Below are 25,600 nucleotides of genomic sequence, written 5' to 3' on the forward strand. Positions count from 1 at the left end.
GCTTGGCAATGACCTGTGCAAGCTTTGTTGTGAAGGTACAGGTAATTGTGAATGAAAAAATGAAATGAAAAAAGAGAACGTGTTTTTCCACTTGCTTTTTTTTTTTTTTTAAGCTTCGATAATGTTTTACCCGAAATGTCTATTTTCTCTCAGCTCCTTAATAATTTATATAAGAAGACAATATGAAACCTTAAAGCTCATTTATAAATCTCTCATCTAAATGGCGCATGCAAGTACAATGAAAGTGGTAATTACAAACTTAAAACATACATTTAACATATTTACTTTCTGGCTCTCATTTAATCATGTTCTGTGTTTACCAGACAACCATAATTGTCATAGCATACGTGTTCACTGACCTTGAAACCAACGAAGACATTAAAAAAAATAAAAAAATAAAACCTTGAGTCTTGTGACTGCAACACTGAATATGTGAAACATGTGTTAAAGGGCTGCTCTCTCTCTCTGAGGTAGCTGATATGCTGTTCAGAGCTTTGCTTGTATCCTTAATGAAACCTAATGATTCTGATGCCATGTAGCTGTTCAGTCTGGTTCGCTGAGAATGTGTGAAAGCAAGCAGAACTTATTACTAATATGACCTCCTAAAAGAGAAGGGCATTATCGTAGATGTGTGTGTAGGACAGTTTCTCTAACTAACTGTATTCCCTGGTGGATGTACAAGAGAGCATTTCAATTCTTAAGCCTGTTTTTCTTTTCTTTTGCAGAGCAAATACAAAGAAGCTGGCAAAAAAGACTTTTCCAATTGCCTTTATGCACAGATGTCCGAAACCAGTGAAACACAGTTTGCCAAAGAGTTGTCTCAGATTCAGAGTGAGGTAGGATTCAACAGTTTAATATGTGTACACTGAAGTGTGCCTTTTATATTAAAATGTACACAGGTTGGATGAAACATTGCAAACACCTGCGATAACAGTGCTAAAACCCTACTGGCATTGATCGTTCTGCAAGGTATTTTCATTGGCTGTGCAGGAATAACAAAGCATTCAATCACATGTGGACATGTAAATGTTAAAATAACCTAAACCTTTTTCTTTTTCATTTTTAAGAAAAAGTACAAAGAAGACGGCAAGAGAGAATTTTCCAATTGCCTTTATGCACAGATGTCTGAAACCAGTGAAACACAGTTTGCTAAACAGCTATCTGAGATGCAGAGCGAGGTACAAGTTCAAAATACTATTTTTAAATTCCATTATCAAGTAACGGATGTTCCACAAGAAATCGTCAAAGGGGACAACTCCATGGGCAATTCTGGAGAAGAGACTTTGCTGTGAAACCCTAAGTTTCATAAAGAAATTAGAGACATTTAGCAACTTTTGCTGCCAATTGCTGAAACACAGTATTTTTGATTTTACAATGAAGCAAAAGGGCACATATGGTATTAAACATGTCACTGAACTTAACTATTTAATTATTTTAATTTTTTTGTTTGTTTTTCAGAAAAAGTATAAAGAAGGTGGTAAACAGGACTTTTCCAATTGTCTGTACTCACAGATGCCACAAACCTTACAAACACAGTTTGCAAAAGAAGCCTCTGAGAATCAGAGTGAGGTAGGCCTATAGGTTCCGTGGATAAATGTAAGCACTTGTTTTAAAGCACATCAGCAATTGCAAGGAGGATTGCACTGGGGTATAATCAGTGGTTTGCAGAAGTATTCACCCACTACCAATAAGGTCACTTTTTGTTGAATGACAAATAATTTAAGCACAGTTTTTAAAACTTTTTTTTATTCAAAGCTGTAGTGGTTAAACTGAACACTGTTATATGAGAAGGAGGTTAAATGTCAGTAAAACTTGCAAAGAAAATGTACAAAATAAAATTTCCTGGTTGCGTAAGTATTCAGACTCTTAAGTCAGTACTTGGTAGAAGCACCTTTTGCAGCAATTACTGCTATGAGTCTTTTTGGATAGGTCTGTACTAGCTTTGCACAGTAGGATGGTGAAATTTTTGCCCATTCTTCACGGGAAACTTGCTCCAGTTCTTATAAGTTTGTTGGGGATTGTCAATGGACTGCAGTCTTCAAGTCTCGCCATAAATTTTCGATTGGATTCAAGACAGGACTTTGACTGGACCACTCAAGAACATTAATTCTCTTCTTCAACCACTCCAGTGCGGCTTTGGCTTTGTGCTTCGGGTCATTGTCCTGCTGAAATGTGAATTTCCTCCCCAGTTTCTCTTGGCTGACTCAAACAGGTTTTCCTCAAGGATTTGCCTGTACTTTGCATTATTCATTCTCCTCTCTATCCTGACAAGCTTCCCAGTCCCTGCTGAAGAGAAGCATCTCCATAACATGATGCTGCCACCACCATGCTTGAGAGGGGTGAATACTTCTGCAAACCACTGTATAATATGGTACACAACTGTATTTTATAATTCTTTACAGTAGGACATGATCGATTATGGCTATCGTACAAGAAAAAGGGGGGTGTCAGTAATTTCACAAAGCTACCATCACCATAGAAATGTAGCTCTGAACAGGTATGCAAAAAAAAACAGGATTATTTCATTGCCCCGGCATTCATCTATGCAATCTGAGAAAGAAATAAAAGGTAGTCTTGCAGTTGGTAGACAACTATTTTCTATGATTCTTTCCAATTCCATTGCTGGTGTTATTCAGTGAAAGTAAGCTGTATCAGTGTCACATTGTTTCAACCTCTCAATGACAAACTGATTTTACTTTCTATTGATCAGGATCCTACAGGATCCAGTGAGCATGTATTTTTATAGAATTTAACCGTTCTGCATTAGATTACACTCCCTAGAGGACGCAAGTGCTTCTCTTCATCTCTTCCGATTTAGTGCGGGGGTTGCAGCTGTGAGTCGGGTTGAATAATTGTGGAATCCGTCTCGATCTCCTGCCTGTCACTCGGCAGCAAATGCACGCACCCACATGGCATCACAAGCATTAATACCATATGTCTTTCTAAACAAGGGATTTAGGGACACTCCGTAATAAAATCTTAATCTCAAAACAATAATTGTGTGAATATAGTGATTGTTACAGCTTTGTATAATGGTATTTAAAACAGGATTCATTTATCCGACTTTTTACATATCCGCCCTTGCTCTGGTCCCACCGCAGTCGGATACGCGACGGACCCCTGACGACTAACAATCAATCTTTATTTTATATAGCGCCTTTCATAGTGGACCACCATCACAAAGCGATTTAAAAATATACTGTATTTGTCTGAGCTGACACAGGTTCTTCATTGAAATGTCATGAAAGCTGTTAATTGTGTAACATGTTTCAGAGGCTCTGAGTCAATTTACATTTCAGATAATTTACTAGCGACTGGCTGCATTCGCATTGTCTGATTTAGCGGGTAGAGGTAACACACACTTCTGCAATAAGAGGCTTATAACTAACATGCTTATACCGAATTAGAAAGATCTACTGCAGCCCTGCAAGTCTTCCTCTATTAAACGTATTGGGGAATTGTGCCAGTAAGACAGGTTGTAATAGGTGATTGACGTCCAGCTTCCATGCACTCAGCATTGTTTACCTTCGCCCACCCACTCAGTCAGTGTTATTGCAGCTTATGAAGAGTGCATTGAAAGTTTTCACATTGAGTTGCAAACCCTCTGAAACTTGTGTTTTTTTTATATGCTCTAGTCCTTGAAATAATGTTTTCTTTTCTTTTGCAGAGGAAGTACAAAGAAGCAGGCAAAAGGGAGTTTTCTAATTGCCTTTATGCACAAATGTCTGAAACAACTGAAACACAGTTTGCTAAAGAACTATCACAGATTCAGAGTGAGGTACACATTCAGATGTTTTTTATTTTTTATGAACTATTAATAAACTGTTTTTTGTTTCACATTTCAATTTGAAATATGCAGATATACAGACCTACCTAATCATGTCATTGATGTTCAGACTCACTCCAGTGGTCTCACTGCAAACAGACCATGTGACCTACTGTACTGTACACCAGATAACAGGATGCAGCAGTATATGTGCATCATGGCATATCAAATATTAACATAAAAGTAAAAAAAACAGAAAGATTCTCCTATAAAAGGGGACCTAGTAATGATGTTACTAATTAGCTAATAAAAGGTTAATGGATTTTAAAGCATTGGATAGAACTTCACACATTTAACACATAACCGAATAGAAATAACATTTTGTTCTTAATGTTTTCAGAAAAAGTATAAGGAAGATGGCCAAAAGCAATTTTCCAATTGTCTTTATGCACAGATGCCACAAACCATTGACACTGTGTTTGCGAAAACAGTTTCACAGAATCAGAGTGAGGTAGGCTTACTGGGTAAAGTGGATTTGATATGAATACCTGACACTTATATAAGGCACAGCAACAACTACAAAAAAGTAAAAAAAAAAAAAAAAAGATTTTGGTTCACGTAGTATGCTTCAGTTAATCAGTCGAGATTTTGTAGAGCAAACTTACAACATGTTAAAGTTTTTATTGTGTAGATCTTTATTTTATTTTTTTTAAACCGACACAAAAAGTGCACCTTCCTGTTGCTGTGCTGTATTTATAGCATGTTTGTAAAATGCCTGCATCCTCCAGGACACATTTGTAAATTGGATATCTACAGCCACATCTTGATTAATAAATGAATAAATGTATAAACACAAATCTTAGTCTGCAGGTTAACATGAAAGTACAGTTGATACATTATGCAGTATTCACAGTTACATTGATATTTAATGTATTCCTGCAGTATTAATGTTAAATAATCAGTGCCACGAATGATTAATGCTACACTAATGCTATGTTTCCTAGAAACTTTATAAACAGAAGTATGATGCTGAAAAGGGGAAATCAGATTATTACAACATGAAGGAACCACCGGCTGTTAGACATGCCATCGAGGTCAATAAGCATCAAAGTAATGCAAGTACACAATGTCTTTCAGAAAACTACACTTAGATGTTATCTGCTGCCTTAACACCAGGCCTTGTGCTTCTCTGCCCTTTAAACAATTGAGGAATACCCTCTACTGCTCTCATCATAAACTATGATGTTTAACTTTACTTAGCCTGCTGTTTCTTATACTTTACTACACTACACTATGCATGTTTGTATTGTGATAAATATCTAAGATGTAAGGGAATACTTTGTCCATTTGTTGTAGTTGTAGGCATATGATCCTGGCTTTCACTACAATTTGCTGATGCCTTTCTTTCAAATAGAAATTGTTTCTCTGCACACACGGTACACCTATTCACTGTATCCTAAAATGGTCTGTGGTTTTCCCTTGAGCTGTTTGCTATTTTGGAAAATGCCAGTATTGATTGACATCACAAAGGCAAACTGGGACATTTCATAGCCTAGCCTGTATCTAATTAAAGATACCACACCCTGTTTTTTTGGTTTGTTTTTTTACATCAGAGTACAGCAGTAAACAGTGCCAGTCTGATACTGAAGTTAAATTAATTATTAAAATGGTGCGCACTGCAGAAACAAGTTAATACACTGGCATGTCAAGGACCAGGACTGTCAATTCATTACCTTTTGATGTAGTTACTGAGGCATAGGGGATGCTTTGTTTTTGTTCACAAAAGCGCACATTTCTGTTTTATTTATTTATTAGTTTTTTGTCTGTTTTTTTTTTTTTATTAAAGGTGTCATATAAGAAGGATGTGGAGGATGTCCACAAATATTCAGGAACGGCTGACAGACTAGACATCCGGAAAGCAACCCAGACAGCAAGGCTCATCAGCAATGTAGGGACCTGTCATTGTTATTGATGTCACAGTAGAATTATTTGCTTGCCCTTCTGTTAAGTTTGAGAACAAAGCATGAAGCAAACAGCCCTGTTTAAATGGAAGAACTTGAAAATGGAATTGAGAGTTTTCTCTTACATGAATTGAACATCTATCATACTGGTATTGCATGCATCAGAAGGGAAGTATATGTGTGACAGAATGCAAACCTCAAAAATATATTAAGCTAAAAATACAATTTCAGCAGACCATGTTTTCTGTTGGTGTTGCATAGTGTATATAGTACTGAACTAGAAAACAGTGTAATCATATGATACCTTCATTTTTTTTTTAATAATGTACATTTCCTTATAGCTGTGTCTCTTGGCCTCCATCCCCAAATCTCCCAATGCCATTTTAGGAAAAACGGATGCTCTGTAAAAGTTTATTACAATTAAATATTCAGCCATTTGTAATCAAAGGAAAACAAATACCGCTGGGCCTAACCTTCCTTTCTGGTGTATCGTCAGATGCCAACACAGTATCTGTAAACAGTTTTGCAACCCAATACATAGAAAAATTGAATTGTGAAGTTGATCATTTCTTTGCATTTGGTGTAGGTTGCATACAAAAGCCAAACAAAATCAGGGGTGTACAATAGGCAGTCAGTCTTGGGAAGATCAGATATTGAGCACGCCAAAGAGGTTTCCAAGCTCTCTAGTCAGGTAAGAGCTTCATGCATTTTAAAAACGTCCATGTTGTTATTCCTTGCGTGGAGAACCACAGGTGTATGACAAGAAAATCCAATGCCAACATTCCTTACATTCAAACTTCTACCATTGCTAGGGTTTGCATACCATGTCTGTGGTCTCCTTCATTTTTGCCAAGTTCTGTTCTATAAAATAGAAATGGCTTCCTTATTATGGTCATATTATTTTTTTAGGAATACAGTAGTATGAAGTTAATATCTAATTTTTTGTCAAATCCAGTTAGATACTTGCTGTGTTTTAAATTATGAATGTGTTGTTTCTGCGATAACACTATATAACACAATTTTTGTTCCTGGGTAGTAAGTGTTATTTCCTAATTGCTTATGCCTCAAAAGTATAGAAAATCACTATTATTCCCCACAAACTTTGCTTTTGTGACCAGGACAGTGATATTTTGAAATTTACCTATTTCCAATGGGAAAACGGTCTTTTCATTCACATAAATTCAGAAAAAAAACAACATATGAATCCAAATTAACATGTATTTATACTAAAGTAATACAAAAATGACTACAAAAGATTTAGAAGTGAGTAGTTTTTCGGGATTTATGATTATACTGTAAATCACTTTCACGAATCAGCCCCCAAATGTAGTCTCCCATCATGTTCTTGTTATACTGTCCTTGGTAGCGGCATTCAAAGTCCAGTATATCCTGGTGGAAGCGCTCGCCTTGCTCCTCCGAGTACGCTGCCATGTTCTCCTTGAATTTATCAAGATGAGCATCAAGGATGTGGACTTTGAGGGACATCCTACAGCCCATTGTGCTGTAGCTCTTCACCAGAGTCTCAGCCAGCTCCACATAGTTTTCGGCCTTGTGATTGCCCAGGAAGCCCCCAACCACTGCGACAAAGCTGTTCCAAGCCGCTTTCTCCTTACTAGTGAGCTTCTTGGGGAATTCATTGCACTCCAGGATCTTCTTTATCTGTGGCCTGACGAAGACACCGGCTTTGACCTTTGCCTCAGACAGCTTAGGGAAGAAGTCTTGAAGGTACTTGAAGGCTGCCGACTCCTTATCTAGAGCTCTGACAAATTGTTTCATAAGGCCCAATTTGATGTGCAGTGGTGGCATCAGCACCTTCCAGGGGTCCACCAGTGGCTCCCATTTGACGTTGTTCCTCCCCACAGAGAACTCAGTCCGCTGTGGCCAGTCCCGCTTGTGGTAGTGCGCCTTGGTGTCCCTGCTGTCCCAAAGGCAAAGATAGCAGGGAAACTTGGTAAAACCGCCTTGGAGACCCATCAGGAATGCCACCATTGCAGCCTCTTGATGCCATCTCAGAAAAATGCAGATATGTATCCACTTAGGTATCTGGAACTAAACTGAACTGGTGGGCTTAAGGCCCCTGTATTTATACTACTATTTATATTACTGGAAAGTTCTAGAAGTTACTCCAAGTTTAGTCAGCACTGAATCTATCTGGAATGTTCTGGAAAATAGGTAAATTTCAAAATATCACTGTCCTGGTCACAAAAGCAAAGTTTGTGGGGAATAATAGCCATTTTCTATACTTTTGAGGCATAAGCAATTAGGAAATAACACTTACTACCCAGGAACAAAAATTGTGTTACATAGTGTAATTATCACAATCAACAAGTCATACACAGAAGACAGTTAATTTTATTTTAAGGGCCCAATTATTGTGTCTTTGCAAGCTTGCATAATTGTACTTCTTTGGCATTATTGTAAAATAACAAGAATTCACATGATTTACACCTAAACCGCTTTTATGTCATTACAGTGGGAATTGCAGCTTGCTTTTAATACAATATATGTAGGTGTTTAAGTACCTTTAGAGTGATTAGAGGCAGATTTCTTTGCCACCTTAAAAAGATTTAAATGAATGTGGTTTTATATTAAATTATTGTCTATGAATTGTGTTATGCATCCATATATATAATATAGGCCTATCTATTATTTTTTTATAATACAACGGGTACCCTTGTGATGCTATTATTAAAGAAGACGAGGCTCAGCAGTACATTTGGGTTTTTTAAGTGCAGTGTTTCAGTGCTGTACAGACGTTCTATGTCGTTATCCGTTAGTTCTTTAGCTTTATTTGGATGATTGCCTTTACCTTGTTTTAATTTCCCGTTCCTCTCCAGTGTCTGAGATACAAATGCACCAGCTTTACAATTTTTTTTGTTGACGTATTCTCATTTTGTTGATCAATAATGAACATTTCTGTGCAAATATGTGTGTGTGCGCATGTATCTTTAAAATACTAAAATAAAGAAATCTATGCAGAACTTAAGTTATGCTGTGCTCATGTTTCATCCTGTCAGATTAGGACCTGGCACCATTTAACCCTAAATATCTCCTGCCAACAGCTTGCATCTGCATTTAATACATGGTTTCTTTTCTGCTTGTTTCACTTTTTTCCATATACTCAAGATTGTGTAAAAAATAGGTTGCAGTTCTGTGGATCTAGACAAGAATTGCGAGTAGTTTTCTGTCTGTTCACAAGGTAAAATGTGAATGTTTTACAAAACAGGTGAAATACAAAGAGAAATTTGAGAAAGACTTGAAGGAAAAGAAGCACCAGTATAACCCTCAGGAGAGCGCTTCTTTCAAACAGGCTCAAGCTGCTTCAGTCTGGGCAAGTGAGGTAAGTTTAGTTGATGCATACATCTTAACTGTTCAGCATTTGGTTATTTTATCAACACGTATTTGCTGTTTTTAGTTTATAGTTTACAACCTTTCCTTTGCATTTAGGAAATTATTTTGTAACTTGAAATGCATCTTTATGTATGTATGGACCAGCAGTTTCCATGGTGACCGTGTACAGTTTCATGTTGCAACCTGTAGGTGTTGATTCATGCCAAGAAAGTAACTTGCAATTTTATTCGTTGATCCCCTTCTCAGTGGAGTTCAAAGACCTTCTGTTCTGCTGTATTTCAGGAGAATTGTTTTTTTACTGGCTGTATATATGTTTATGCAGAAGTAAAATTTGGCTGAGACTAAACCTTTTCTAGTCACATACTTCCTTGACTGTTAGGTTCTGTTTTAAGTTTTAGGGCTTTTTTTTTTTTTGTTTGTTTTGACTATGATGGTCAACATTTGATGCGGAAAGAAAATTGAATGGATGCTTAGGGCACAATTAAAACAAAACTGAATTGTGAACATTATTTAAAAAATAGTATACAAAATAAGCACTATTTCCAATGGGAAAATGGGCAATTGTGTGTCTTCGTTCACATTTAGTCAGAAAAAAACATATGAATCCAAATTAACATGTATTTATACTAAAATAATACAAAGATGACTACAAAGAATTGAGTAGTTTTTCGAGATTTACAATTATACTGTATTTACAGTATTAATGTTAATTTAAAAAATACATGTTAATTTGGATTCATATGTTTTTTTCTGACTTAATGTGAACGAAAAGACACACATTTGCCCATTTTCCCATTGGAAATAGTGATATTTTGAAATATCACTGTCCTGGTCACAAAAGCAGAGTTTGTGGGGAATAATAGGGATTTTCTATACTTTTGAGGCATAAGCAATTAGGAAATAACACTTACTACCCAGGAACAAAAATTGTGTTACATAGTGTTATTAGAAATAAATGTTGATTTGGTAGGTCATGCTGACCTCTATAGGCTAAAGCGTGTACTGCGAGGTATTTCTTTCCTTGTTCAGTTAGCTTCGTTAGTAGACAATACAGGAACCTTTTAATTTGGATTTTCTATTAAGTAAGTGTATCTATACTAAGTATTGTTGTCACCTACAGTTAGAATACTGCATGTTGTGGTGAAGTATAGTATTTTTAGATGTTTTTAATGGTTTTCTTAATAATAATAAAATGTGTGTGTGTGTTTGTGTCTGTGTGTTTTTCAACTCATATATGAATTAATCAGCTTTTTCTGAATCTGTTTCTTTTTAGGTACAATACAAGACTGATTTGCAAGAGCTACATGATCCTACCTCAGACTTACCAAACTCACTTTATCTTGGACATGCATTACAGGCCAGCAAACTGCAGAGCATGGTAGGCTTTCTGCTTTTACAATATGTGCACTTCTTTTATTTCTATCAGTCTGTGGATAAACTACCCCATATCATTAAAGTGAGGGGGGAGGGGATAGAAATGAATAAGAAACATATTAAATAAAATATACATATGTATATTTGTGTGTGTGTGTATCTATCTATCTATCTATCTATCTATCTATCTATCTATCTATCTATCTATCTATCTATCTATCTATCTATCTATCTATCTATCTATATCTATCTATATATATCTATCTATATATATATATATATATATATATATATATATATATATATATATATATATATATATATACTATTACATAAATACTGGGTTAATTAACTTGAGTGGACAAGAATTTAAAAATACCCATATGAGTGGATACAGGTGTCCTGAGTTGAAGGTTTCAATGATTTGTGCCACTGGTATGAGTTGAACCAACTGATACCATTTTGCTTCATTATATTTGTGGCAGAATAGTTGCATAAAACTAAATGGCTTATAAAAGTCTGGTGGAGCTCATGAGATGTCACTTGACCCCATTAGCATACACTGCACACTAGGGGATTTTCTAAATGGACTTACATTCTCTTATTTTTTGGCCAGTCATTGAACATGCAAAAAGTTTGTAAAACAAATACCATATGGCTCCACCATCTATTATTGTCTTGGTTTGAACTTTTTTTGATAGAAAATCAAATATTCTGCTGTCTTTTTATTTAGTTTGAATACAAGAAACAGTATGAGAAATCCAAAGGGCGGTACCACTTAGCTTTGGACACAGCTGAGCGGCTTCATCACAAAGAAAACGTGATTCTTCAGAGTCAGGTATGTGTGAATAGTGCAATAAGCTCAGCTGTCATACCCCTTAGGAACAATGAATTAGTCAATTCTCGTTTTTTTGTTATTTTTCCTCAGGTGAAATATAAAGAAGATTATAAGAAATCCAAAGGAAAGTCAATGCTGGAATTTGTAGACACCCAGGCATACCAAGTTTCAAAGGGAGCGCAGAAGATTCAAAGTGAGGTAACAGCATTTTTTTTTCCTTACCATTTAAACCTATTGGAATTTGCAAAGCAAGAAGGGGGTGGCTGCCTCCTTCATGTAGCCCTACTCTTCAGAGGTAAGCTTTGGTGTCCCACGCAGAAACCAGGACATCTACAGTAGTTATAACAAGAGTACTTTACGAAAGACAAAGCCAACTATAGCGCAGGTAATGACCACTGAAGAGGATGTTATTGCTGCTGGAAAAGGAAATTAAATTTGTTTTTAGGTTTAAGTTGGTAATATTGCAATATAAACGGTCTAATCGCTATTGTATATTTACATGTGACTAGTATTTAATAGACAATGAATATCATAAGTGGATAGCTTGAAGACGTAGAAACTGGATCGATTTCAAGTAACCATCCTGATTCCCTACAGGGCCAACAATGTTATGTGGAAAAAATCAATACCATTATCAGTGACTGAAGGTCTGCGTTGTTGTAAAACTTGTTTTTTTCGTCTTTTGCTTTCTGTAGATTTGGCAGATTCTAAAATAACTTTTCTAATGCCAGCGTTATGAAGCATCTATTATTATTATTGAACTTGGCATTTTAACTTGTGTATTCAAGTTTGCATAGATTATATTTTTGTAAACATGGGTTGTTTGTTATGAAAACTATTATAAAAACGATTGAATAATACTAGACCCCCATTCAGACTCAACAAGCTGAATTAAAGAAATGCAAATGATCTTAGGTTACATAAATAAATGTTTGGTGTCAATATGCTATAACTCTTAAAACCATTAAAATGTGTTAATTCAGCATTAGGGTTGTTAATTTAAAAAGACTTATAACACTTCAGCGTTTAGTGCTCGTAACAGTTTAGCGTGAATGCGCAGTTTGCTGTCCAAGAAACCTGAGGCAAAAGCACTGTTGTAATATATATATATATATATATATATATATATATATATATATATATATATATATATATATATATATATATATAATATTTTTAAGTAATTAAAAATGCAATTACTCCAGTGTCATTTTTTAAAACTGGATTGTGTTTGGTGCAGGTGCTGATAACAGGAAATGTTGAGTAACCTATTTGAATTCTGAGTTTGATTTGTGTTACCCCACAGAAAGAATACAGAAAAGAATATGAAGAAGGAATCAAAGGAAAAGCAGCTGTGGATTTAGAGATGACTCCAGGCTATTTACACGCCAGGCACGCTACCAGCCTTCTTAATGAGGTTTCTGCTTTTTTATTCTTATTCACTAGGGTGACTGTCAGCAAACTTACCTTCCAAAGGGTTTGACTCGGAGCTGCATAAACTAGGGTTGGAGTTATTTTCTTACCTGTATGAGACTCTGAACTCAGGTTCTAATATCTGGGACTGGGATATTCTTAAAATTTTACACAGCTTTGAAGGTTGATGATCAGCATGGAGGAACAGTGGGCCCCATTAACAGTAGTAAAAGTGAATACCTAAAAATGGATTCTGCCTATAATGAGGTATATATTTGAGTTTATGAAGGAATTTATTTCACAGTTTACCTACGATCTTATCAGCAGTGATGCAGTGCAGTACTCAAAGCATCCCTTACTTTAATTATAATCTCATGCATGGGGAATTTAAAGGAAGCGGGGGTCTTTTTCACTGTTGCATCCTGACACTACTGACAAGATCACTGCCTTATTGAGTAGATACAATATAAATTCATATGTGATTGGATTTGATTGGAACCTGGCAGCAGCAATCACATGGTAATGCACAGTTGTCTCTAGGGTATGGTAATGCACAGTTGTCTCTAGGGTATGGTAATGCACAGTTGTCTCTAGGGTAATATATAAACTATGGTGCTGCTATCCCATAGTAGTTTTTAAAAAGTACCAAATAACACAAATTATGATTATTGTGTGCAATATGTATTACTAAAAGTTTGCTTGAAATGCCAGCGATCTTTTAGTTATCGCTTATCATAGTTATCTTGGCTTTTTTGTACTTTTAAAAAAAGATATAAGGCATTTGTTTAAAACTTCAAAAATGTAATTTATTTTTTATAAATATTTGAAAAACACAAGTAGACTGTAGTTCATCTTACTCAAAAATATATTTGTGTTATCTAATGGAAAATAAATCTGGAAAGCTTTGGTCTCGCATTGTTGCCAAATGTCTAATGATCCACACAGCATGTGAAAGAAAACACACAAGTACATGAAGCATCAAATTACATTCAAATAAAACAGCTCTGTTACATGGTTCGAGCAGTTAAGCTGTTTTTACATTGCCAGTGAATGCCTTCTTTAATACACACACAGCAGCTTTTCCAAACAAGTAGTTAAATCCCAGCTGCCAGAATACACTACTAGTTCAGTGGATCAGTGTTTTCTAGCTTTTCAAATGTGATAAAATTGCATTTTTAATGGCCCTGAGGTTCGCCAACAGCTGCAGATAACAACCACTTTGCATGCCATTATTGCATTCTTATGTGCCCATCTGATTTCATTTCAGTTGAAGCAATGACAGGATTACAGAAATTAGGTTTATATCACAATAAGAGCCAATCAGACGTGAATGTGTGGGTGTATTTTGGTGACAATTTACTCAACGTGTACATGTTTACAGTAGGTGATACTGTATGTTCCCACACTGGTGGCTATTGGGATTTATTTAGAGCTACTGCACTGTACTTGACTTCCATCAATTCTTATCACCTAAAACATATAGCATCTATTAGTTAATACTGTATAGTGTGTTATATTCATAATTTATTCATTAAAATAAAATGTGATCATTATGAAACTGTTCATGTATTGCTTTGAAAGAAACCAGTAACAGCCCAGAACAGTTTTACCTTACTTTTATATAATACAGCATTTCAGACTATGAATAGGTTGTATTAAATCTGGGATATTAGAGGACTTTTTTTATTGCACAGAGTAAAATCAGTATGTAACTACACAGGGGCTGACTTTCTGTATTCTGGGAGGTGAGAAACAGACATTGCTGTGTATCAATATTAACTCAGCACCCATTTTATTTTTTGCGCCTGTACAAAACAAACAACTGTGACACAGATAAATGATGTTTTTGCCGTGTTATGCAGTGATAGCAATAAATTACTGCACACAGCTATACTTACTGAATCCACCAATAAGGATAAGACTCCATAATTAGATAGAATTGTAAGGTAAGTAAATTTGCTGAAGGACAACCCTAAAATAACATATTAAACAGTTTCTGTCTACTGTTGAAAAAAATGACATAGATATATAAACAGTATATTAGATCAGTTTACTGGTCTGCTGTTTTGAGTGGCACATTGTAGCATATCTGGAGTCTATTGATTTCAATGCACAGTATATAACTAAATAAAAAATCAGATTCTGACCATCATTAATTAACTGCTACTTTTATACTGGGAGGATTAATGCATACAGTACATAACTCTGAATAAATCAAAGTTTAACACCAGACAAAAAATAGAAGTGGTTTTGCCTTTCACGTTAAGTAGTTATAAAACTCAGCGAAAAATTTAACTGGTTTTGCTGTTCCTTTTAATGGCTGATAGAACAGAAGTGCAAAATTACTGTTATGGATGCAAATGTGGAAAATCTGTTTGGGGTGGTGGTAGGGGGTCTTTTATTGCACCTGGAGTCTACCATAATTGAGTTTCACATTACAGCTGCCAGGTTTCACAGCAGTTCAACATGTCTATCAACTTGAATAGAAAACGACTGGTATTTGCAGCCAGTGTCACAAAAGCATTACAAATGAAGCTGGAAGTCCTGCTTGCATAAATCTCACTTAGCCTGTGTCTTGCTGTAAAATGAAGAATGTGACAACTCGTTAGCGGTTGTGAATATGGTCTGTATTATTTTGAGGCACACGCGTTGAAGCCTAAATAACGGGTTTACTATTGCTGACATAACAAACTTTGTTCAAAAAGAAAAAAAAGAAAATAGCTTTAAAAGTTATCATACAAAGTTATTTTGTAACTGGCCCCTAGGTAGTGCACTGGTTTAGATCAACGTAATAAGTAGATCATTTATTTTCACCCTTAAACTTTGAAATAGTTTGGAAGGATCTTAATTGCCTCTCTCTAATGTGACCACATCAAAGAAGATGCTGCAGTCTATGTGTCAGACAGTCCAGTAATTTACTACATGGATCAAAGCTTGGCGTAATATTGAAAAGCGGTCTGTTGAACAGTGGAGTAAACACATGGAAAACGGATGCGCTTTTAATAGACAGTAAGAATTTATTGGCATTATCAGCCTATATGCTTTTGAAATATGTTGAGGAGTTAAACTGTCTAATTTAGTGTTATGCTATATTCTACGCATATATAGGTCTACACATCCAAATTATAAACATAACTGGATGTCTTTTATTGTTGTTCATTAATTACACAACTGAAATACTGTGGGTGCATTATGGGGAAGAAATCGTACGGATATGTGTGAATCACATTTAAATTATGTTGTGTGATGTCTCCCTCTTGTGGCTAATACCAGTGAAAGCATGACATTATCAAAGTAGTCAGATTTATTTTATATTTTTTTAATTGGTATAATGTATCATGCTGTAATGATATTATTCTTCATTTATAGTTATTGTTGATGACTTATTTTTATACTGGACTGTAAATTCTTGTCTTAAGGTTCCTCTTTGAAAATGTTACATTTGTGATGTAAAAGCTCAGGAAAGAATAGCGAAAGAACTGATAAGAAACAGGTAAATCAAAGAGCAAAATCAAATTTAAAATTCTGACACTCTTGCTACTTTGATAATCTGTGCAATCCTGCAGAGTATAAAGGATGAATAACCATGAATCCTCTCTTTTCTTACTGTGGCTGTTGTAGAAAGAATACAGGAAGGACCTTGAAGAAGGTATTAAAGGAAAAGGCCTAACGCTGTTGGAAGACACTCCAGACTCAATCAGAGTGAAGAATGCAGCTTGGATATTAAGCGAGGTACTCTCTTTACATTGTTAGTGCAAAAAGGTGAGCACATAGTACTGCCTACTGTGTGAATGGTGTGAACCTCTTCATAAAAACAAACCAATCATTATTTAAAGAAGGAATACAGGAAGGACCTTGAAATGGAAATAAAGGGAAAAGGAATGGAACTCAGTGCTGACATTCCTGATATCCAAAGAGCCAAGAAGGCATCACACATGGCCAGCGAGGTGTATTACAATCATTTACAGACGCTGACCTAACAGCTTGGCATGCTGCTTGAATAAGCAAAGCTCAATCCCTCTTCCGTTGTAGGTACAGATCAGAGGTTCCCAATTTTAGTCCATGGTCTCTGAGATATCCACAAAACAATGCAACATGATCTACTGCATTCTGAAACAATTGGCGTGTTGTTGGCAACTAAATAATTCTGATCTGTCATACACTTTGTTTTGCTGTATCAGTCTCAAATGTGCTGCTTTCAAAGGAATGTTGAACTATTTTCATTTTAAAACATCTGGTAAACAAAATGGCCCCCGACCCCATCAGTGCCTTCTTTCCTGTCGTTTACCAGTCACCTGCTTCCCCCTATTGACTGACATGCTTTGCAGCCAGTTTTTGACCAAAATACAGTGTGGTGAAATGACCTAGGAAGTGAAACAGTAACAGACTACCTGAAAGTAAATCAAGCAAACCAAGAGCTTTTTGTAACCTACTGCTGTGTAATTCCACATATCATTTTCGAAAATGAACAGACCCTCACTTGGAAAACATTGGGAACCACTGATTTAGATGAAAACCTAGCATGGCATTTATCACCTACAATGTATGTATTTAAAGGTACAGTAATGTTTATTTTACATAATTCTATTAATTTGTGCATCAAAGGCTTAAGAAAGACTAATGGCTTAACTCTATTTTGCACAGTTAGAATTTAAAAGCACATGTTTAAAGCTTGTTTCCTGAGCATCTTATTCTATCCAAAGAACAGATAACAGCACTCATTTACACCTGTCTGATAATAATGCCATTTATCTACTACAGCTTTTGCTACAAATTAACATGTATTTTCCATTTTCCTTTTATCTATCTACTAAAACAGCATACATTACCTTTATTGTATACTTCAGGCAAGACCAGAAAAAGTTGTTAACATGATACAAACTAACAGGATTTGAATGTTGCTGTTACAGAAGGAATACAGGAAGGATCTTGAAAATGAAATAAAAGGCAAAGGAATGCAGCTCAGCACAGGCATTCTTGAAATAGAGAGAGCAACAAGAGCCACCGAGATCAGCAGCCAGGTCAGAGGAAACTGTTTTCATTGTTCAACAGACTCCGTGTTTCCTAGTTTTGTAAATAGTCTACAAAATCAAATGCTAGCGTTTCTGACTGATCCCTGATTTAGTTTCATCTCACTTGTTGGTCACTGGCAGAATAACCGTTTTCTTGGGATTTGGCCTGTCACCAACATGTGGTCTTAAATAGAAAGACAAAAAATAAATTAAAAAAAAAAAAAAAAAAAAAAAAAAAAACAGTAGATGCTTGTTTTTAAAATCCTTAATACAAAATAGGATGTATATTAAAATTCTAAGCAGTGCCAATACTTAGATCACCATTGTTCAATTTATTGATTAGCATGAATTCCTTATTTCAGTAAGGATATTGTGTATAATTGTACAGTAAGTAAGCCAATGTGTTCTTTTTATGTCTAGGTATCGTATAAGCAGATGTCAGAGCTGAGACAAAATACATATGGTGCTGTTACAGACACACCTGAGATGCTGCATGCTGCGCACGTGAAGGACATATACAGCCAGGTAATATGTGGTGACAACTGGAGAGCTTTCAGCCAGTAAAATTAATGCAGAGCTGTTAACTTTTAACTATTCTTTCTCTCCAGAAAAAGTACAGAGATGAGGCAGACAAGTTGAAGTGTTTGTTTGCTTCAGTAGCAGACACTCTAGATATTACAAGAGTAAAAAAACTCTCAGAAAAACATCAGCTCTGTGAGTAGATCAACTGTACCAACTGTCAGAGTTCTTTGCATATACAGCTCTGGAAAAAATTAAGAGACCACTGCAAAATGATCAGTTTCTCTGGTTTTACTATTTATAGGTATGTGTTTGGGTAAAATGAACATTTTTGTTTTTATTCTATAAAGTACTGACAACATTTCTTCTAAATTCCAAATAAAAATATTGTCATTTAGAGCATTTATTTGCAGAAAATGACAACTGGTCAAAATAACAAAGATGCAGTGTTGTCAGACCTCAAATAATGCAAAGAAAATAAGTTCATATTCATTTTTAAACAACATAATACTAATGTTTTAACTTGGGAAGAGTTCAGAAATCAGTATTTGGTGGAATAACCCTGATTTTCAATCACAGCTTTCATGTGTCATCCACTCCTGGCACAAAAATTCAAGCAGCTCGACTTTGTTTGATGTCTTGTGACCATCCATCTTCCTCTTGATCACATTCCAGAGGTTTTCAGTGGGGTTCAGGTCTGGAGATTGGGCTGGCCATGACAGGGTCTTGATCTGGTGGTCCTCCATCCACACCTTGATTGACCTGGCTGTGTGGCGTGGAGCATTGTCCTGCTGGAAAAACCTATCCTCAGAGTTGGGGAACATTGTCAGTGAATATGAACTTATTTTCTTTGCATTATTCGAGGTGTGACAACACTGCATCTTTTTTGTTATTTTGACCAGTTGTCATTTTCTGCAAATAAATGCTCTAAATGACAATATTTTTATTTGGAATTTGGGAGAAATGTTGTCAGTAGTTTATAGAATAAAAAAAATGTTCATTTTACCCAAACACATACCTATAAATAGTAAAACCAGAGAAACTGATAATTTTGCAGTGGTCTCTTAATTTTTTCCAGAGCTATATATATATATATATATATATATATATATATATATATATAGATATATATATATATATATATATATATATTTTTTTTTTTTTTTTCTTTTTTCAGAACCACATGCTTTTATAGAACATGAATGAGATCTTGCTTCCCAGGAATTAAATAATTCATTTGATGGCAGGTGTTCATTAAGATTTTTAATAACACCACGGTTTGTGTTAAAGTGGTATTGCATTTGTAGTAGTTATTAAATGTCAGGTCTGTTCATTACTTTTTAAACAAATGTGTTTGTAGTTACAGTACACAGCTGATTCAAAACTACTGAAAGGCACGGTGTCTTCAGTAGCAGACACTCCAGAGATTATCCTTGCCAAAGAAAACTCTAAAAGGATTAGCAGTGTAAGTGATCCTTTCATCTTACCCTGCATGAGAGATCTGAAAATGGATTTCTTTTTTTTTTTCTTTTTTTCAGTAATGAGCTTCTTCCTGTTTCAGACTGAGCATGTTTATACTTTTTCTGGGTACAAAGCAGAGGGTCTTCCTTGCAATCTGCCGCATATCTGTTAGAGCAAATATACCCTTTGTAGCTAATATACTGGAAATCATTTGTGGATGTCAAAGTTTGCTATTAGTGTGGTTGATAGATTATTACCAAATAACTGTCATTATTTATACGTTAATCTTTTAATAAACATACCATTTATATTACAATGAACAGAACTCGGATGAAAATCTGCAGTGAAATCTCCAAAATTGTCTGTAAAGAGAGCACTTGAGAGGGTCCTCTTGAAACAGCAGTCATTTCTGCATGTTTTGGGGTATAGAAGATCCTGCCAGAGCTCCTACTGTCAGCCATCTATCAGATCATTATAGTATTATACTGTGGTGGTGGTGGTGGTGTTCTTGTTTAATTCTGCATGATTGTACACAGAAAAAAGTCGCAATTATATGAGAAAAACAAATGGTCGCTTATTGATTAGGAGAGAAGAGCTACATGTAGTATATTCAAGCACTCTGTGGAAAATGTGACTGTTACTTGTGTTGTTTTATTATATGAATGAAGTATAATCGGCAGTCTTTGCAGAAAACTGTTAGTGTTTGTGATGCCATATTTACAGCTTTGGTCTCTTTAAATTGGTCTTTATCTGATATCGTACTTATAACAGGTCCCCTATCCCCTTGAATGCAAGCTTATTGATAACAAGCAGACATGTATTACGTGAAAGCATTGCTATTTTTGCTTTTGTAGATACAGCTAATGTAACTGTCCTGACTTTTAAAGGTGTTCTACAAGGAGGGAGTTGGAACTGGAATAGCAGTGAGAGAAACTCCTGAGATGGAAAGAGTAAAGAAAAATCAGCAGAATGTTAGTATGGTAAGTGGTCACACACAGCTGCACTATTAGAGCATTTGAAACCATATCATTAAAATAGGAGATACTTTCTTTACTAGTTGCTTATCATATGCATTCCAAGCTTCCCTGTTTTTTTTTTTTTTATATTTTTGCCCCACTTTTGCCATACTTTTCTATACCAGTCTTCCCCTGTGCTTATTCTCTACTGTATTTTTTGTACAGTTTTACAGCAATGATTTTATAATGATGAAGCCCATTTAGTAAAGAGTATTTTGAGAAATGTTGGCTGTTATTTTATTATTTTTATTTTTTTTGCTTTTGTTTGTTCTTAAGATAGAAGCAATTTAAAACTGTCTTAATTCGAATTCGGTACAGAACAAAATGTTACTGCAGCTATTCTTCAACATCTTGCATAATAGATGTTGTATAATTCTGTGTTTTCTGTGCTTATCCACAAGGAATACACTGACCTTGTGATGCGCTTGAAACAACCTTTAATTTCCCCATTTTGTGTCTGATGGTCTGGTTCAAAAAATACCCAATGCACTGAGCTGTGAAATTGAAAGGACCCCTTTAGATCAGCAGTCCTGTTCATTAGGTTACAAAACTGCATTTGAAGTACTTGTTATGATTTGGCAGATTTTTACGTCTTGTGAGCAATCAGTCAAAACGCTTTACTGCTTTTTCATGAATCACAAAATTCTCTTAAGTTTATACTGCTGTTTCATCAGTCACTGTACACAACTTTTGATTTGAATTTTTTTTTTTTTTTTTTAACTCTGGTCTTTAGCAGTTAGCTTCCTATATATTTCCATCTGACCTTGCTGAAAGAGTAAACTATAGTTTATATTCAACAACAGAGCTGTCAAGATGAAAGGGGTATACATTGATTCTTTTTCACAAATAAAATGTTTTCTAAATGATTTAAAAGCCCACTGTGGTCCTTTGAAGTAAAATAAAATAACTTTCACGGTATTAAACTCACTAAAAACTACTAATCCTCTGAGAAAATATTCCTTTGCTTTTAGCTTCAGAAGAGAGTACATGAGCCAGTTTATAGTTTCACTTAAATCCCTTTTTGGCGTTTATTATTATCTCTCCCAGGGGGTGCACGTGCTGTACGTGCTTAATGTCACACTTCAGGGTTTTATATACAGAACTGCTTATCCAATTGTTTTTAAAACTTGAAAAAAAAAAACATTTGCTAGAAGTTACCGTAAGTATCAGAATCCGGGAATGTTTGCAGAAACCTTTTTATATGTCTCAGATATTTGTACCTGCAGTCATATTTTTATTGAGACCGTGGGGGGTGGTTCAGAGTGCAAGACCAAGGGCTCCTCACCTACAGCTGGCTATTTAAATGCTAGTTCAGTCCATTTTCACTGCCTGTGCCTGTTTTGCTCCTCTGTCCTCACCTCTGCCACCTCTAAAACTGCATCACTTTCTCAAGGGCAGCTCTCAGTGACCAGAGGGGGATCTCTGGACAGAAGCGCAAGACAACCAGTACACAAGCAAGACAACCAGTACACAAGCAAGACAACCAGTACACAAGCAAGACAACCAGTACACAAGCACGACAACCTGTACACAAGCAAGACAACCCGTACACAAGCACAAACCAATCTGCTTCTGCACTGACATTGCTCCTGTCCTGTGAATGGGGCATTGTGCATATTGTCACTGTGGTAGGGCCAAACATTAACTGTATGCATCTTTCTCTAATTGTTGTGCAGGTAAAATATAAAGAAAGCATTGGACAAGCAACAGCAATCCCGGACCCTCCCGAGTTAAAGAGAGTCAGAAGATCATCAGTAACGTGTGTGAAGAATCTTGTCTGTCTGTCTTTCGTCTATATTCAAGTCAAACACTGAATTGTCTTCAGCATATGACTGTGATTTCAAAATTACCCACATATGGCGACATATACAGTATCGTGATACTCTGTTTTGGGGTTCTGTGTGCAGTGGAATTGTATGTTCTGTATGCAAAAACAGTATATACTTAATTTACTTTTCAATGACAGCATAGAGCGTCGGTTCCCAACCCCGGTCCTGGGGACCCCACCCCCTGTGTCTGCTGGTTTTCATCCCAACTGACCTCTCAATTAATTAACTAGACCCTTTTATTGAACTGACCTTTTTAATTGTTTTCAGCTCTTAAACAGTTGTAGAGTTTAAGTTATAAAATGGTGTAGCTAACTTGAAATATGCAACTGTTAACAGCTGAAAACAATTAAAAAGGTCTAATTCAGCAAATTATCAATTCAATTAAGAGTCTTGTTAAGTAATTGAGAGCTCAGTGGGTCCTCAGGACCGATTTGGGAACCCTATAAGACAGCAATAATGAACATAATTTATTGGCCTTTTTTAACCTTTGTGTGAACAAGGGGAGTCCACCCCTACGAATGACTAACATTTGTCTGCTGGAGTCTGTAAGGTTCGTTTTCTTCTTCAAAATAAAAGTTCTGACATAAAATGTTTTCAAACTTAAAGAAACATTATTGTATATTCCAGGATCAACCAGGTAAGACAGCCTGTATGTCAGTTGGTAGGTTACTTTACTGGAGATACAGATACATACAGGCGTATATATATATATATATATATATATATATATATATATATATATATATATATATATATATATATATATATATATACAGACTCTTTGAAATAGGGGTGGCACCATTGTATGGAGGGCAACAGTGACAATGAGAGAGGAGACATGTCTGGCATATAATGTGCTGGTCGGAGATACATAAGACTGCTTCAAGGGCAATCAAAGGTGGGTGTGGTCAGTCACTTCAGGATAAGCAATCGCCACTTTCTCAAGACAATGACTGTGAGACTACCCTTGCAACTCCCCTAGGACACAGAGTGCCGGTTCACACAATCCCCAAAATACAGTCTGGCTCCATGACTGCAAGGAAGAGTCTTTGTAATAATTCATACATTATAACTGACAAAAATATCCTTACAAGTCACTGATGCTAATAACTAACAGAGTGAGTTCTTTGGACTTTTTTATTTTGTTAACAGAATGAAAGTATCAAGTACAATATTCAAGGAATGCAAGGACATTTTTATTTATGTAAACAAATATAACAGCAAGTGAGTTTGGGTTTGTGTTTATCTTCAGAACACAGTTTGGCATGCTTGGCCTAGTTGCTGGCAAAACATTATTGAAATCTGGTTCCCACTAAGGCTGCATTTTAAGGTGGATTAGATGGGGTTCTGTAAATTCAGCAGTTACTCATGCACCAGGTAATCTATACATTTGGAGAAGTGTCACGTAACGGCAAACCAAAGAATATAGCTGATTTACAGTGAACCGCTTCTTGTAGATTCGACCACACATTACAGCTGATATCAGCTGTGGCAGGCATTTTTTCTCCATTTTTTAAAGTTGATCTTTTTTCTCCTTTTTTAGTATTTTATTTTGTCATTTAACACTTTCAGAGTTTAGACATTCTGGTAGGGGCAGTGTAAATGTTTAAGTTCTATATTTCACAAATCACAAATGAAGAATGAAAGAATTTGGCCTTGACTCTGGTAATTCACTGTGTTAATGTTACGCATTGACTGTGTCTGTACAGGTGAAGTATGAAGAGCAGGCTGGAACCGCAACCACTGTGAGCCTGACTCCTGAGATGGAGAGAGTTAAGAGGAATCCAACAAATCTCAGCTCGGCAAGTCTTCATCTGTGCTGGAAGAATATAAATATCATTGAAAGCTGTCATATTCTATGTGAAGAGAGCCTAGGGGTTAATTATAACTACATGTTTGCTCTTTCTACAGATGTTATGAAGTCTTCAATTAATGCTGTTTCTGTTTACTAGTACTGCTGGAATAAGGCATCATATAGCTTACAAAATTGCTGTTTACATTTTTTTTTTAAACTTTAATTATGTTCACATAATGATTAAAATGTGTATGGCAAACCTTTCTTCAAAGCTTGAATACTCAAATTCGCAAAGCAAAATTTCAATCATTTAAAAAAATAATAAAAATAACTTGCAAATTAAAAGTTATCTCCAAATATGTACCCAATTGGAACTGACTATTTTAAAAACCGTGTTATGAAGATCTGAGGCTGTCATACAGTTTAGCCCTGTCAAGCACCCTTTTTTTTTCTACTTGTCTTTGTGATCATGTAGGTTAAGTACAACAGTGACCTGAAGGAGCTGAAAGGCAAGCCTTGTGTGATTGTCGACACCCCAGAAATGTGACGTGTCCGAGAGGCCCAGAACAACATCTCTACGGTAGTATGAAGGAACACAGGCCAGTGATATCGCATCCAACCTCACTGCCAGTGACTGCACTCTATAGTTGGTGGGGAACCACATGGAAATAGCACTGCTCCATTCCACAGTGTGACTAAAAGCATATAATAACTGTCTTTAAAATGTACTTGATTGTAAATGCAATGTCAATAAAATAAAATGTACCTCGTTTTCTTGTGTGGAGTTTTTTGCACCTACACTAACCTATTAACAGGATTGCACCCTTGACACTTTGTGATTGTGTGGTCTGCCTGCGTGTTTTTTGCATGAGCACCGTAATGAAAGTGAGTGGGAATGTGCAAATAATTTATTTTGTGAAGCCATCAAGGCAAGAATTACTCTTGTGTTTTCCAGCCTACAAAATGTTAGCACTAACACTGAAGTATTTTTGGTTTCAGGTCAGATACCATGAAGATTTCGAGAGGGCTAGGGGCAAAGGCTTTACCCCGGTAGCAGATGATCCCAATTTCGAGAGAGTCAGGAGGAATACCCAGGTCTCCAGCGATGCGGCTTATAAAGGAGTTCACCCACATGTTGTAGAAATGGACAGAAGACCTGGTATCATTGTTGGTAGGTTCTTCAATAAATAGAAAACACTAAGTGTTTTTTTATGCTGTGTACTTTTCTTTCTTGTTTTAGCACTGGTCCCACAATATTAAACGTG

At 35.9% G+C, this 25,600-nt stretch overlaps 1 protein-coding gene across 10 annotated transcripts in view; it reads left to right on the forward strand.

Moving 5' to 3' along the window:
* LOC121314141 (LIM zinc-binding domain-containing Nebulette-like) overlaps window positions 1–25,600 on the forward strand; it is an 83,760-nt gene that overhangs the window by 53,981 nt on the left and 4,179 nt on the right. For 2 of the 10 annotated variants that reach the window (XM_041247115.1, XM_041247116.1), the window contains exon 5: window positions 25,335–25,506. In XM_041247115.1, coding sequence (XP_041103049.1) covers window positions 25,335–25,506 — 172 coding nt within the window. The other 8 variants (XM_041247107.1, XM_041247106.1, XM_041247108.1 and 5 more) reach the window with 8 other exon arrangements.

This window comes from Polyodon spathula, chromosome 4, assembly GCF_017654505.1.
Source record: "Polyodon spathula isolate WHYD16114869_AA chromosome 4, ASM1765450v1, whole genome shotgun sequence".
In the NCBI taxonomy this organism is placed as follows: Eukaryota; Metazoa; Chordata; class Actinopteri; order Acipenseriformes; family Polyodontidae; genus Polyodon; species Polyodon spathula.